Source organism: Cygnus atratus, chromosome 1 (genome assembly GCF_013377495.2).
Source record: "Cygnus atratus isolate AKBS03 ecotype Queensland, Australia chromosome 1, CAtr_DNAZoo_HiC_assembly, whole genome shotgun sequence".
Classification (NCBI taxonomy): Eukaryota; Metazoa; Chordata; class Aves; order Anseriformes; family Anatidae; genus Cygnus; species Cygnus atratus.
Genome location: NC_066362.1, coordinates 2,282,971 through 2,295,725, shown reverse-complemented (window position 1 = coordinate 2,295,725; position 12,755 = coordinate 2,282,971). Strand labels below are relative to the sequence as shown.

Here is a 12,755-nt window from a genome sequence, read left to right as displayed (position 1 = left end):
TGTAGGAAAAGGAAATGGATACTTGGAGAACAGTGAATGAGGACAAGGAATTTAGCTTGCTATGGAAAGGGGAGTCAAACAAGGAGCTTAAAACCTTGAACATCTCAGGGGCAAAGAAGGGATGCTGGGGTGTGCACGTACACAAGCGCATATTTGGCCTTTTCTTGCCCATCTCGTAGTGGATGTGTCCTTCTTGATAACAGTTGCCCCTGCTGTTCGCATTAATCCTCTACAATGGCATTTGGAGTGATTGACATATTCCCAGAAAACGTTGGGTGTTCGTAACCCTGTTGAGGAAAATTTGATTTTTGTTATTTGAATGTGGCTGCTGCCTGTGGCTCTCCGTAGCGTGGGATGAAGAGAGGCTTTCAATTACAAGTACGGTGTAGTGAGCTCTCTTCTGAGGCTGTAAGTAGTTTGGAATAATGACATTAAAAACATGCAACTGAGTTCTTGGTATGCATTTTATTTACTGTTTGCCTTTCTTTCAGCTGGAACAATGAAAATCAGTAAAAGCAGTCTTTCATTTTGTTCCTGCATTTCTTATTGCAGTGCTGGGATCCAAGCACTGCTGTGGAAGAGTTTTGTTTCCACTGAAGTCACTAATTACAAAATATAAGAGACTTTGGGATTCTATGGAAATTTTTTTATTTCAAAACTTAAATTTTGGCCCTGCTTCAAATTCTTTCTGTTGAATTGCAAACATAGCAATATTTTTCATTACTTCTTGCCTTGAAGTCTTTCCACACCTAACATTGTGTCTTGTTGTTGTAGACTCGATTGATTGCAAAGAAGCCTTTCAGAAAACAGAATTGAGAAGATGGCACCTCAAGGGTTGTATCTGATTTTAGATTTGACGTGTGTGTAAGCATTTATGCTTAAAGGAGCTAATTTGTACTAGTTTTTAATGATTGGCAAACCTTATGAGTTCTGCTAACTGTATGGTCGAGGTACAGAAGAGAAAGAAAGCAGGTTTGTTTTTCTTAAGCTGCTCTATGGACGGGATATGTTCTAGTGATTCACGCATAAACATGGAAGCAGTGAGCTTTTTTCTCTCCTTCCCGCTGATTCGTTTCAAATGCTGTACCTTTACTCAGATGACAGAGTTTATTAGCATTAGTTGTTTGCCCCGAAGGAGCATTGTAAAGCTTAAGTAATTAAGTTTGGAAGAGTACTTGTAAGTTCCTTATATGAGAAGCATTGGTGCTATTTATTGCTAGCACATTTTTCACCTCTATTTTTTCTTTTCTTCTAATTTGAAAAAAAAAAAAAAACGTGCACTTTGCTAGGCTACGGTTGAAGGCATTATAAAATGGAAGTTTTCTTTCCCTTTGAAACACCTTATCATTTTTCACTTACTACGCTTATCAATAACTTTATCTCATTCTTTTCATCCTATAATTTCCATTATCCGAGGCAGTCTGTTGCATTAAACTGTTAGTGCCTAATAGTGCTTCATTTGCATTGACACATGCTTGACCTCAGCCCCTCCGCTCTTAGTTAATGCACCAACAAGCATCGATACGTCTCTGGAGTATTATCCTGTGGCTGTTAGCTCAACTAATAACAACCATTCATTTAAGCTGATGAAAGTTTATTAAATAAAAAACACACGCCGTAATGAAGGTGGAATAGAGGTGTCGAGCATCGTTTTGTGGTGAGGTTCAGCCACACTGCCCTTAATGAAACAGGAGAAGTATTTGTAAAATGATGGTCTGTGCTTTTGGGAATGGACGTTTCTGCACGTTAAGCTTAATCTTTCCTGATCACAGATGCAGTGATGAGAAGTTCTTTGCTCAAGGCAATTGTCCCTGCCATGTAATGATGCATCCTTTCTTTGGAGTGATCTCTTAACAGCTGGAGAGTTTTGTGTTCTCATTTACACTGGCTGCCTTTTTAACTCATGAACCTAGGCGTCTTACATACCTTCAGGTTAATATTTCTTTTGCCTTTGATATTGTTGGTAATTTTTATTATTGACATAGTTTATGGAGTTCATTCCCTGAGCCATTTATGTTCTTATTGCTTTAGCTTTGAATATATCTGATGTTTTTCCAGTAGTCATTGGTCTTTCCATTAATTCTTTAAACTCTGGATTGTGCAAATATAATTCTGCCCATAGTGAAACATTGCAACAAACACCAACAGAAATTGTTGGAAGACCTACTGGGTTATGGAACAATATAAAATATAATCTAGATAAATTTGCATTTTTAATGCAACTTTAAAGCCAGTGAATGGTGGGAGAAGAGGAACAATAAATTTAGTTTTCAGTAAAGCATTTGGAACACTTGGGGTGAATTTAGCCTGGAAGTCTTCCAATGAAGGAAACTGATTTATGGTGGGTGAAGTTGGTTACCACGTAACCTTCAAAATGGCGTGAAAGATGAAACATCCTTGTGCAGACCCACAGGAAAACTTATGCTGAACAGCTCGTAAATGAAGATCTATAGACAACGTGCCTGTTTGAGAAGGCAGTGGTTGTATAAGACTACAGTTTTATGTTACCTTCTGTGACGTCTTTATGAATTCTGTAATAAAAACAAGTAAGTAAATTAGTAGGTGAAGAGCTAGTTGAAAGGAGTTAAAGATTCCTTTAACAACAGAGAGATGGGACAGGGAGTGTGAAGGATTGGAAATGTCATCTTGAAGACAGCAAGAGATCAATTTGGGAAACTGCAGGTTTGCATTAAAAAAAAGTCTTGGTGTTTTACTTCAGTGCATTAGGCCCCCATTGGCTAGGCATCATTCGTATAGGCAGAAGACGTTTGGGATGGATGGTCCTGAAAAAACACACTTCTCTGAATGGCAATTAAGGCTGAATGAGGACGTATTAAATCAGAGACGAAATATGGAAGTGAAAAGTAGAAGGAAGAGCCTTTTAAGATTATTTTTACTGCTTTCACAGTACCTGTAACAGTATCTCCAGTCTGTGCCAGTGTTCTAGTGGGGGATACAGATGGCAGAACAAGGTTGGACCAGAGGTGAGCTTAGGCCAGTAGTGGGTCTGATGTGTGCTGAGCAGGAGAGGGAGGACACGGTAAAGTGATAGCAGCCCTTTCCCAAAGCAGCTGGCAGTAGGCAGCCGGCCATTGAAAAGCTGCTGTCTTTTGTGTTGAGTAGCACCCAGCAGATCTCTGCCTTGAATTTCTCTGTTGTTTTTTTGAACCAGTTTAAGCCTTTGGCCTCGGCGGTGTCCTGTGCCGATGAGGTATGGAGCTGAGCTGTGCGAGCCTCTTGTAGATGCTATCAAATCTTTGATTTGCTAATTTCAGCTGAGTGCTCAGGAGCTGCTGAGGATTCAAGGCACAGAGCTATCGCAGGCACCCCGGCGATACGTGCCTCATCTCCAGCGAGTTGTCTCTCTAACGGAAGACGTCTCGGGCAATCCTGCGATGCAGATAGGTACTTTGACTTTCCTGTTTTGGGGAAGTCATTTAACCAGACCACTGTTGAGATTGCTCGGGTTTTGTGTTAAAGTCCAAGCGAGCAGTTGGATAATCCTCTCGTGGTTTTTAGCCAGCTTGTTCCTTGAGCACTGCCTTTGGTTTCAGCACTTTATTACTAGAAAGACATTGATGAATTACAGCAAGTAGAGGAGGAAGTAGAATGATTGATGGGTGACAGGACTGGGGAAAAATTGAAAGAATTAAATTTAATGTAGGTGGACTAAAGGACAGCAAGCGAGGGATGTAATTCTATAAATATTTTAAGTTTGTAAAGGAAAGTAGTAGGTTAGGTTGGGTCACCACCATTTGCATAAACACTTAAGAAAAGTAAAGGATGATTGCACTTTGTATTAACATGTTTGTAACAGGTTTGCTTTAATGCTTTCATAGGAGCAGTAGTCTTACGAGCAAAAGATAGAAAGGCAAATTTTGCAAAATATAATTAAGGCAATATTAGAGTCACAGGGAAATGGCTTTGCCATATAGTTGACCTCTTCCCAACTTGTATCTGATAATACGGACTTTTTTTTTCTTTAAAGGAAGTAAGACTAGATGGGATGGTTGGTTTAGAATGCGGAACTGTGTACTTCAGCTTGTTGGAACTTGATTCTGTGGAATACACTGCTACTCTGTTAAGGCATTAAATAAGTGTTATTCCTCTGCCATCAGGTATACTTTCTTACTGTTTGGCGTTCTGTTGCATGCTGGCTGCTTGCTGCCTCTTCTTGTGGAGGTGATTGCATTTCAGTCATGTTAGATGAATGTACAGCTGGAATTGTAATAAAAGCTGCTACATTTCAGAGGAAACAAACCCCATAAACAAAAAGTAGTCCTCTTACCCCGCTTATATGTCTATATTTTTCTTGTCCTTCCCCCACCAAAGGAGCTTACAGTGACTTATTACTAGCTGTTTTCTTGCAACCTGAGCATTGTATTTTGTGTGTAGCTCAGAAGCCATCAATCTTCTCCTCCTTTCTTCATCAGTGTTCAGCAAATCCCTTCACCTCAAGAAGGGAATTGACCTCAGCCATTTCCAAAATACTGCTGAAGGGGTTACTTTCTTAGTTCTCCATCTCTTACAACTCTTCATATGCTTTTTGCTTGTTAATTCTTCCAAGATTGCTTAAAGATGAGTAAAATTGCTAGCAATTTCTTCCATCATCTTAATATCCAGTGTGTTAATCAACAGTCGGTACTGTTCATCATGAGTGTTTTACAGCTGTTCATTAGTCTTCACATCCTGTGTGCCTTTTCCCCTTTTCCTGTTTTTAAGGGGAAAGAGGCAGTGACAGTCAGGAACAACTCTCTGATCTGTGCTTTTCACGTTTCCCGTGCCTTTTTTTTTTTTTAATCTAAAGGCTCCCTGCTTTGGGACCGTCTGGGTGTTCCTGTAATTCCAGGGTCATCTTATCTTAGCTGGATGATGCTGCCTTGTCCTGATACCACACTTTCTGCTGCCCACTGACCTGTGGCAACTTGATAGCGAACAATTGCCAGTCCTTGGATTTCTTAAATGCAGCTTTTGGGTGCAGGTTTTCCATGTGTTCCATTATTTGGATGTGCCATCCTTAAGGACAGTAACTTATTAGCTTCATCCTAATTCACCTTGCTACCAAAATACGGAACAAGTTTACGGCTGAAGTACAGGTTTACTTGATAAGGCTTACGTCAAGCTTCTAATTAAAAAATATAAATGCAATTTTAGAGCAGGCTTAATCAGTTACTCATTATGTGTTTCCAACTCTGTAGGTGCAAAATACTCAACAAGCTCCTGCTTTCTGGATGTCAGCACTTTTCCTCCATCATCCCTGGAAAACAGGAGTTTTGCAGGCAAAACAATCTCAACTTGGGGAATTCTTAGTTAATTTATTGCCAGTTAACACACACTCATGATCACTTGGTCATGATTTGGATATTTGAGGTGGGGGCAGAGAAAGAGGGGACAATAAAAAAAAAACAAAAGCAAACATTTAGATATATTTTTTTTCACTCTTCTCGAGGTACAACTTAAGTCAAGCACCTTTACTCCGTTCCGTTCTCTCAACTTCTTTTCTCTGTGGCGTATGCTCAGTCTGTGTCAGTTCCTCCAGTGAGGCGATGGGTGGCACAGAAATCTGGTGTCATCTGTAAGGGTTTATCTCTCTGCCCTTTTTCCCTTGTAGGTTTTTTCTTTCTGCTGCTCTGCTTCTTACTGGTTTCCTCTGCAGCGCTTGGGTTCTTCAGGTTTTGCACTGCTCTGGTTTTCCTGAGGACGCCTGCTTTGGCATGGGTTGCCCGCATGCCACAGATCCTCAGAGCAGTCCCCACTTTGCAGTGGAGAGCCTCCTCCATGGACCTGTATCCAGCTGCTAGCAGTTGCTCCAACCTACTTAAGAAACAGCAGCAGAGCCACGTGCCACCCCAAACCGTAATGAACCACTGCAACGTTCCTTGGGACACGTAAGTCAGTTCCTTTAGACAGGCACACTTAGCGTTAGGAAGTTGGAGGATCATTTCTCCATGTGCTTCTCAGTTTATCCTGTTAAATTCTTTGAAGAGAGACCATCACTCTTAGGTACTTTACCTTTTTGCCCAGCGCAAAATTCAGCGGCTAGAGCGTGAGTACCTTGCTGTTTCCTAAAGACTGCGGCAAACTTCCCAGGTTAGATCCTTATCTCCTGCAAGTCAGGTGTAATTGAATTCAGTGAACTGCTTGTTTAGATCTGGCTATACGCGTTTCAACTGTTTTTTAGTCATTTTCCTTTCCTGTACCTTTTCAAAAGCAAGTTCCTTGTAAAAGCAGTAGATCAATTCTCTCCCTTTTAAATGTCAGCATTGTCTTTATTCATCCAGTGAGGCAGCTGAAACCTTGCAGGCTGCTGCTGTTTGTTTGCTGTTTTATTCAGAGGGTTCAGCTTTTTCCCATTTGTCGTACTGTGTTTGTGTATGACTTGACTTTTTTTTTCCTTCAAATTGGGACCTACCACATTGTTTTCTTTTAACCTCTCTCAGTTGTTTGTTCTTCATGTTTTTGTATCTGTCATCTGAACTGAGAGCAGGCTGGTGTCCCGGATGGAAAGCATTCGGGTTCCTGGTTTGTACAAACATTATTCTGCTTTGCCACCATGAAGGAGCGCCTACCCGAGGGCTTTCATTTTATATCTACTTGTAGACTTCCAAGATTGTGGAGGTCTAGAATTACCCAAAAAAAAAAAAAAAATCCTCTTTTCACCCTTGTTTTACCATACTTTTTGGAAAACTAAAATACTGCTGAAAAACCTCTTAAGGGATCATGCAGTTTTTAACTGGGAGCATATTTCCTAACTTTGGCCAAAGTTATCCAGACTTTTAACAAATATCTTGCTGGTACTTAGGTTATGTGTTGTAAAATGCTAAATCAAAACCTTCCAAATTGGATGTTATGATAGGCAAATGTTTAACTACATCTTCTTTTTAAGGCAATTAAACTCTGCTATAAACTGATTGTGACCTTTAAACAAGCTGCATAATGGTTCTGGTGCTGTAGTTATTTTCTATAAATGTACAATTTTTAGCTCATACGGATCAGAGCTCTTTTTTCAGGCTTGTTTCATTGATCCTTATTTTCTAAAGGGTCACTGTATATCACTGTACTTTAGAGATGAGTAGATTTTAACATCAGAGTTGAATATCAGATTATCTAACCCAAAGTTTATTGTAGTGCAGGTTTTTTTTTTTTTTTCTTTCACTTAATACAGTAATTTTGTGTTTAGCATGACCCCATATGGTATGGAATACCCCTTTGGCCAGCTGGGGTCAGCTGTCCTGGGCCTGTCCCCTCCCAGCTCCTGCTGCACCCCCAGCCTGCTCGCTAGCAGCACTGAGCGAGAAGCTGAAAAGTCCTTGGCTTGGTGTAAGCACTGCTCTGCAACAATTAAAACATCAGCGTGTTATCAACACTCTTCTCATCCTAATCCAAAACATAGCACCCTGCCAGCTACTGGGAGGAAAATTAACTCTGTCCTAACTGAAACCAGGACAAGAAGTCATCTCTTGCAGGATAGTAGGATGAAACACAAGTTTGCCAGTGTGGTGGTTTGTTTTTTGGTTGGAACAGTTGCATTTTCACATCTGCCTGCAGCGTTTTTTAAGTTTTGTGCGTTCTTTTTAGCCACCTTTTACATCGTTTTAGTTGCTTATGGTACTGCTCTGTTAGGTTATCCAGCATACAAATTAGCAAAATGTTCTAATCTTGTGGTTTTGTATTCAGGGATGTAATCTAGGGTGGTGGTCTATAGCTTGCTTTTGCCAGGATTTATGTAATCTCTAGGCAGGTAAAACTACACAAGAGAAATTTTTTTTTTAATGTAACATCTGTACTAGTTGTCACCTAAACCAGTTGGAGACCTTGCCTTGACTTCCATGAACATGGGTTGAGCCTGTAGCTACTTTCCAGACCCAAATTGTTCTGAACATAAAAAAGCTTTTGTCTTGAGCTCTGTCTTGATAATTGGTGGTAAAAGGAAATGAAGTATTGGAAAAGAAACCAGCGTTTACGTGAGGCTTTCCTGGAGTGGGGCTGCATTGAATCAAAAGACTCCAAGTGTGCATAACATTGAAACTTGCCCCTGCTACTTCCCAGTACAGGTCAATCATTGGGAAAGTGGCATTTATCAGGGACGTAACTTCCAGCTTGTCTGACCCCAGATGCGGAGTGTCAGAAAGGACAACGAAAAAAAGTCCAAGAGCAAACCCTGCAAAAAACCAAACCTGCTTTTTCCAGAAGAAAGTTCAGTACGTAACAATGTGGGGTTTTGTTTAGGTGCAATAAACGATTGACTGTTCTGTTTGTTTCTCAGGAGGCATATTTGGGAGCTGTATGTTGGTTTTAATGATTAGTTTTGAGAACAACTTCTAGTAACTTGGAAGGTAAAAATAGAGCCTAATGTTTCGAGGGGAAAGCTTTAAATTTTGTTGCGGGTGGTTTTGATGATACTTTTACTGGATGTCTGGGAACCTTTTTAATGCCATTTTCCTCTGTGCTTTCAGTTCTTTCCTCGCTGCATTTTCATCTTAGCTTCTCAGTTTGACAAATGTTGTTCCTGATTTTGCTCCTGCTTTGGTGAAATTGCTGACAGCTTTCAGGGCAGCGATGACTGCCTGCGACTTCCCTGAAGTGACTGGGGCTTAAAGCACCTTTGGGATTGGGAAATTTGGGATACATTCCCACCTGCCAAAGGAAGGAGATAAAATTAGCACTTAGGTTTACTTCTACCGAAGGTTTCCAAGCTGTGTCTGCACTTCTTGTTGACCCTTCTGTCTTTGTATGTCAAGCTCTTTGGGGAGAAGTGAATTTGTTTTTTGCTTCATCTGTGGTATAGTTTTGTGGCCAAATTTAAATAACTGTTCAAAAATAGATTCTGAGAAGAAAGAGGATGGGTAGTCCTTTGGGTGAAGTGACGGGAACCCTGTACGTGCTGCTGAAGTTGTAGGGTAGGTGGGCTTATGAGACGTCCTCTGCCATCCTCTGGTCAACAGACAAATCCTTTCTCAAGGCTAGGAATACAATGACAAAATGTGAGCTTTCAGGAGGTATTTAACAAAATCACAGCAAACTGCACTCCTGTGGACTGCCAAAATGCCAGCGTTTGGTTATTCCGTGACTTTTGTTGAGTGATGTCGCGTCACCTGGACGCGTGCGGCAGGGCAGGGCTCCAGGAGCGGCGAGGCAGGGCACAGCAGGCTCTGTCCTAAGGCTGGCAGCAGATGCACACGTGCTCATCATCCATGCCGAGAAGGGAATCTCATAATTAGAGACTTGGTAACATTTTTCAGGAGGAAAGAAAAAGTGCAGGTTCCTCTTAGGAACCACTCCTAATTTCAAAAGCCTGAGTGCCCCAAAGCTGTTTCAGGGTCATTCTTGACTCGCAGGCAAGCAAAGTAATGCTGCGTTGATGTATGTTCTTTCGGTATAGTTAATATTTACTGGTATTAAGGGACCAGACCTTAGCTTGGCTGTCTGCTTGCTGTATCTCTCCTTGCTTTTCATTTTTAATGTTGAGCTGACAGGTTCGCTATAAGCTTAAATCCTGAAGTGCAAGCAAATGTCTTATTTCACCAATAACATCTTAAATTATTAGGGAATTATTCTTTTCTTTTTTAATTTAAAATCTCTGCACTTCTCTGTGTGTAAGAGGTGATGCACAGTCGAGCAAGCTATGCTATTACTGTTATTTTAAGTTCCTTACAACATCAGCCCCGAGGTTTTGGATGCTGCAGAGGGATGCTGTATCTTTTTAAGTAACTGTGAAAGAGTTCCGTTAAATATTTAGAAGAACAAATAAACCGGGAGAGATGCAAATTGATAATGTTGCTTTAATGCACTAACTTGCCACTCCTGGTGCCTTTTGTCCGTGTTTGTTCCTAGGATACAAATGAAGATGAGCTAGGCTTCTTGTTCTGGTGCCCACGGGCGGTGAGCTGGTCACTGCGTCAGCAGAGGAGCATTGCTCGTGGCCTGTGTGCATCATTGCATGCGTGCATCCTCACCCCTGGCAGTGCCCAAGGCCAGGCTGGATGGGGCTTTGAGCAACCTGGTCTTTTAAAAGCTGTCCCTGGCCATGGCAGGGGTTGGAACTGGATGGGGTTTAAGCTCCCTTCCAACCCAAACTGTTCTGTGATTCTGTCAGCCCTGTCTGGTAGTCTGTTGCTCGTGTAAAATTATTTTCCGTAGCCTGAGGCTTGGTAAACAAGCATTGAAACAACAACAAAAAAAAACCACCAGAACTCCTTAGAGTTGAAAAGTACCTTTGAACTAGCAGTAGCTTTCATTAACGGGTTGGCTATCTTTATTTAAATTGTGTAGTTAAGTGACTTGGTACTTACGTGGGCTAGAAGCTGAGGCTTCCTAAGTTTTTTAGCCTTGCTATTACTTCAGGCAAATAAAATGTAAGCCATTTTCTCCCCATCTGTAGAAATGGGAATAATACTTTGATGGCGTTCATGTAATGAAAAGAATAAAGATAACCAAACATCATTGTCCGTGTCTTTTCTGAACACTTTTCCACTTGATAATCTTCGTAGTTTGTTACCCCATTCTTTTGTTTTATTTACCAAACAGCATTTAAAGTATTTTGTTTTATATATAGGTTCAACATGTTTGAAGAATGCTCATTAGATTTCAGTTGCTTGGGTATTGAACCCTTTTTAAGTGTTGAATTTTCTTTTAGGAGGAGAAGTGAAGAAATACTACTTAAGCTTTTGCTCCTTCAGAAGAGTTTGTAGATAGAATTGTCATGGCATTCAGACTTCATTCATTCCCTAAGCAAAGGGAAAAGTCTGGAGAGGTGAATGAAGAGACCTTTAAAAGTTGTCATCTATGTTTTCCTTCCAGGTGTCAGCAGTGGACTCCTTGGAGGGTCCCCTTCTTCAGGTGGAGGGGTTGAGTGATCTGAGGCTGGAGCTCCACAGCAAGAAGATGAACATGCACCTAGTCCTGATAGATGAGTTACACCGTCATCTTTACATCAAGTCAACTAACAGGGTGGGACAGCGCAACAAGGAGAAGGGGAGAATCAGGTTGGTTTGGTGTGATGCTAACTAAGGGCAAGAGATTTGGGAGGGAAGAGGATGACCTTCTCCCTATCACAAGCAGAAACTTTCTTGGGAAGAGTAACATCGATTGAAACTTTCATTTTTGGAAGCAACTTTCTTGTGCTTATGGCTGTGAAGAGCATAAAACCCCCAAATATTTTGATGCACTTTTGAGCCTGCAAGCAGTCTGTTCTCTTTTTTTTTTTTTTTTGCTTAGTGATTGTTGTTTTTTGCTGCTTCCTACAGAATTATGATGAGGTCGATTCTCCAGCATTCTTTTCCAGTTCTGAGGCATATACCTTTCCCACAAATGCCGTGATCATGAGGCTCAGGTCAGGCAAAGGGAAGATCACAGGGGAGAACTGTTCATCTTTTCTAGCAAACTGCCAGGGTTTAGAAAACTTCCAGATAACCATAAGGTTACTAGCCAGAGGCACAATATTGAAGTGCCTGGGCAGTGTCTTGCCTCTGTAGCATTTCAAAGGTGTTTTAAAGATTTTGAAATTCTGTACCTGATTGGTGCTTCTGATCAGTGGATTGGGCTCAAGTATAGGCACCTGGCTATTTTTACCTAATTTTGTGAATTCTAACTTTGATGGCAGTAGCGTTTTTGGGAGTGGAGAATGAAAGACACTGTCTAGAAATGAGAGAGTGTCGGAAAGTGACTTTCCTAGAGTAGGGGAGAGAATAAATAGTGGTGGGAAGCAAAAGGGGAGTCAGCATGTGATAAAGATGCAGGGAAAAAGATAAATGAGCATTTTCTTATGAGAAAGAAAGAATAAAAACATGCTTCTCAAAAATAAGAGGAGAGAGAGTAAGTTTCATTAAATGAATTTATGAAATAAAGGATTGTTTGAAGTTGAAGTTTCTAGGAGAGAGAGTTAGCAAGTCCTCAGTCTCTTCCTTACTCATCTTGTTAATTAAAAACAGACAAAAAAAGCTTTGGTGTTCCCAGACTATGCAACTACTAATTAACTGCAGTTTTGTACGACTGCTACAGGGACCCCTTATCTTTATCGTGCTTTGTCTTTTTCCCCATTCCCTGTTATGCATCATTGATATGATATATTAATATGAACACTTGGATCAAGGACAATCTTGTTGCTTCGTTTTAGTGTGCTGCCATAGACTGGCTGTCAACCAGGATGCAATTATGTTGATAGTTATTTCTCGTGTTGGTTTTAAGTGTCTTAGATCTAACAATGCTGAGCTGGAATGCATAGCTAATCCATTTAAGTGTAGTATTGGAGGTGTGGAGAGAGTGGAGGTGGTTCTTAGGCAGGGTAGTAAGTTTAACCCCTGTCTTTGCAGGTTTCTGTAAGTATTTTGATCTCTTAGGGAACATACAAACTCGTTATAGGTGCCTTCTCTGCTTCAAATGATTTCTTGCTTTTGTTCCCCTGCCACATCCAGCTTTATGCCTTTCATTATGTGTGCAGCTGAGGCAGCACGACACGTTCTTGGCAAATAATACTCTGTGAATTTATTATGGAAATGACGAAGTCTTTCTACTTTCAGGGGAAGAGTTTTCAGAGGAAGAAGGTTCATTTGGAGAGGGGTGCATGCAGGTGTGCAGAACAGGAATTTGAAGGGGAGGAGAGAGTGGAGGTTTCTAGAGGGTGCTAGGAAAGCTTGAAGGAGTAAGTAGTTGACGAGCCATGGATAATGGGAGCATCTCTTCTCCATATGTGGTTTTCTAGGAAGATCTTAACAACAATTCCATGTCAGTTTATTATTATGCTAGCAGGAGTTAGT

General features: G+C 40.9%; 1 protein-coding gene across 4 annotated transcripts in view; it reads left to right on the top strand.

Annotated features, from left to right (window-relative positions):
- EXOC4 (exocyst complex component 4) overlaps positions 1 to 12,755 on the top strand; it is a 383,044-nt gene that overhangs the window by 28,521 nt on the left and 341,768 nt on the right. For all 4 annotated transcript variants that reach the window (XM_035566622.2, XM_050708396.1, XM_035566625.2 and 1 more), the window contains exon 4: positions 10,801 to 10,985. In XM_035566622.2, coding sequence (XP_035422515.1) covers positions 10,801 to 10,985 — 185 coding nt within the window. The remainder of the gene's footprint in view (positions 1 to 10,800; positions 10,986 to 12,755) is intronic.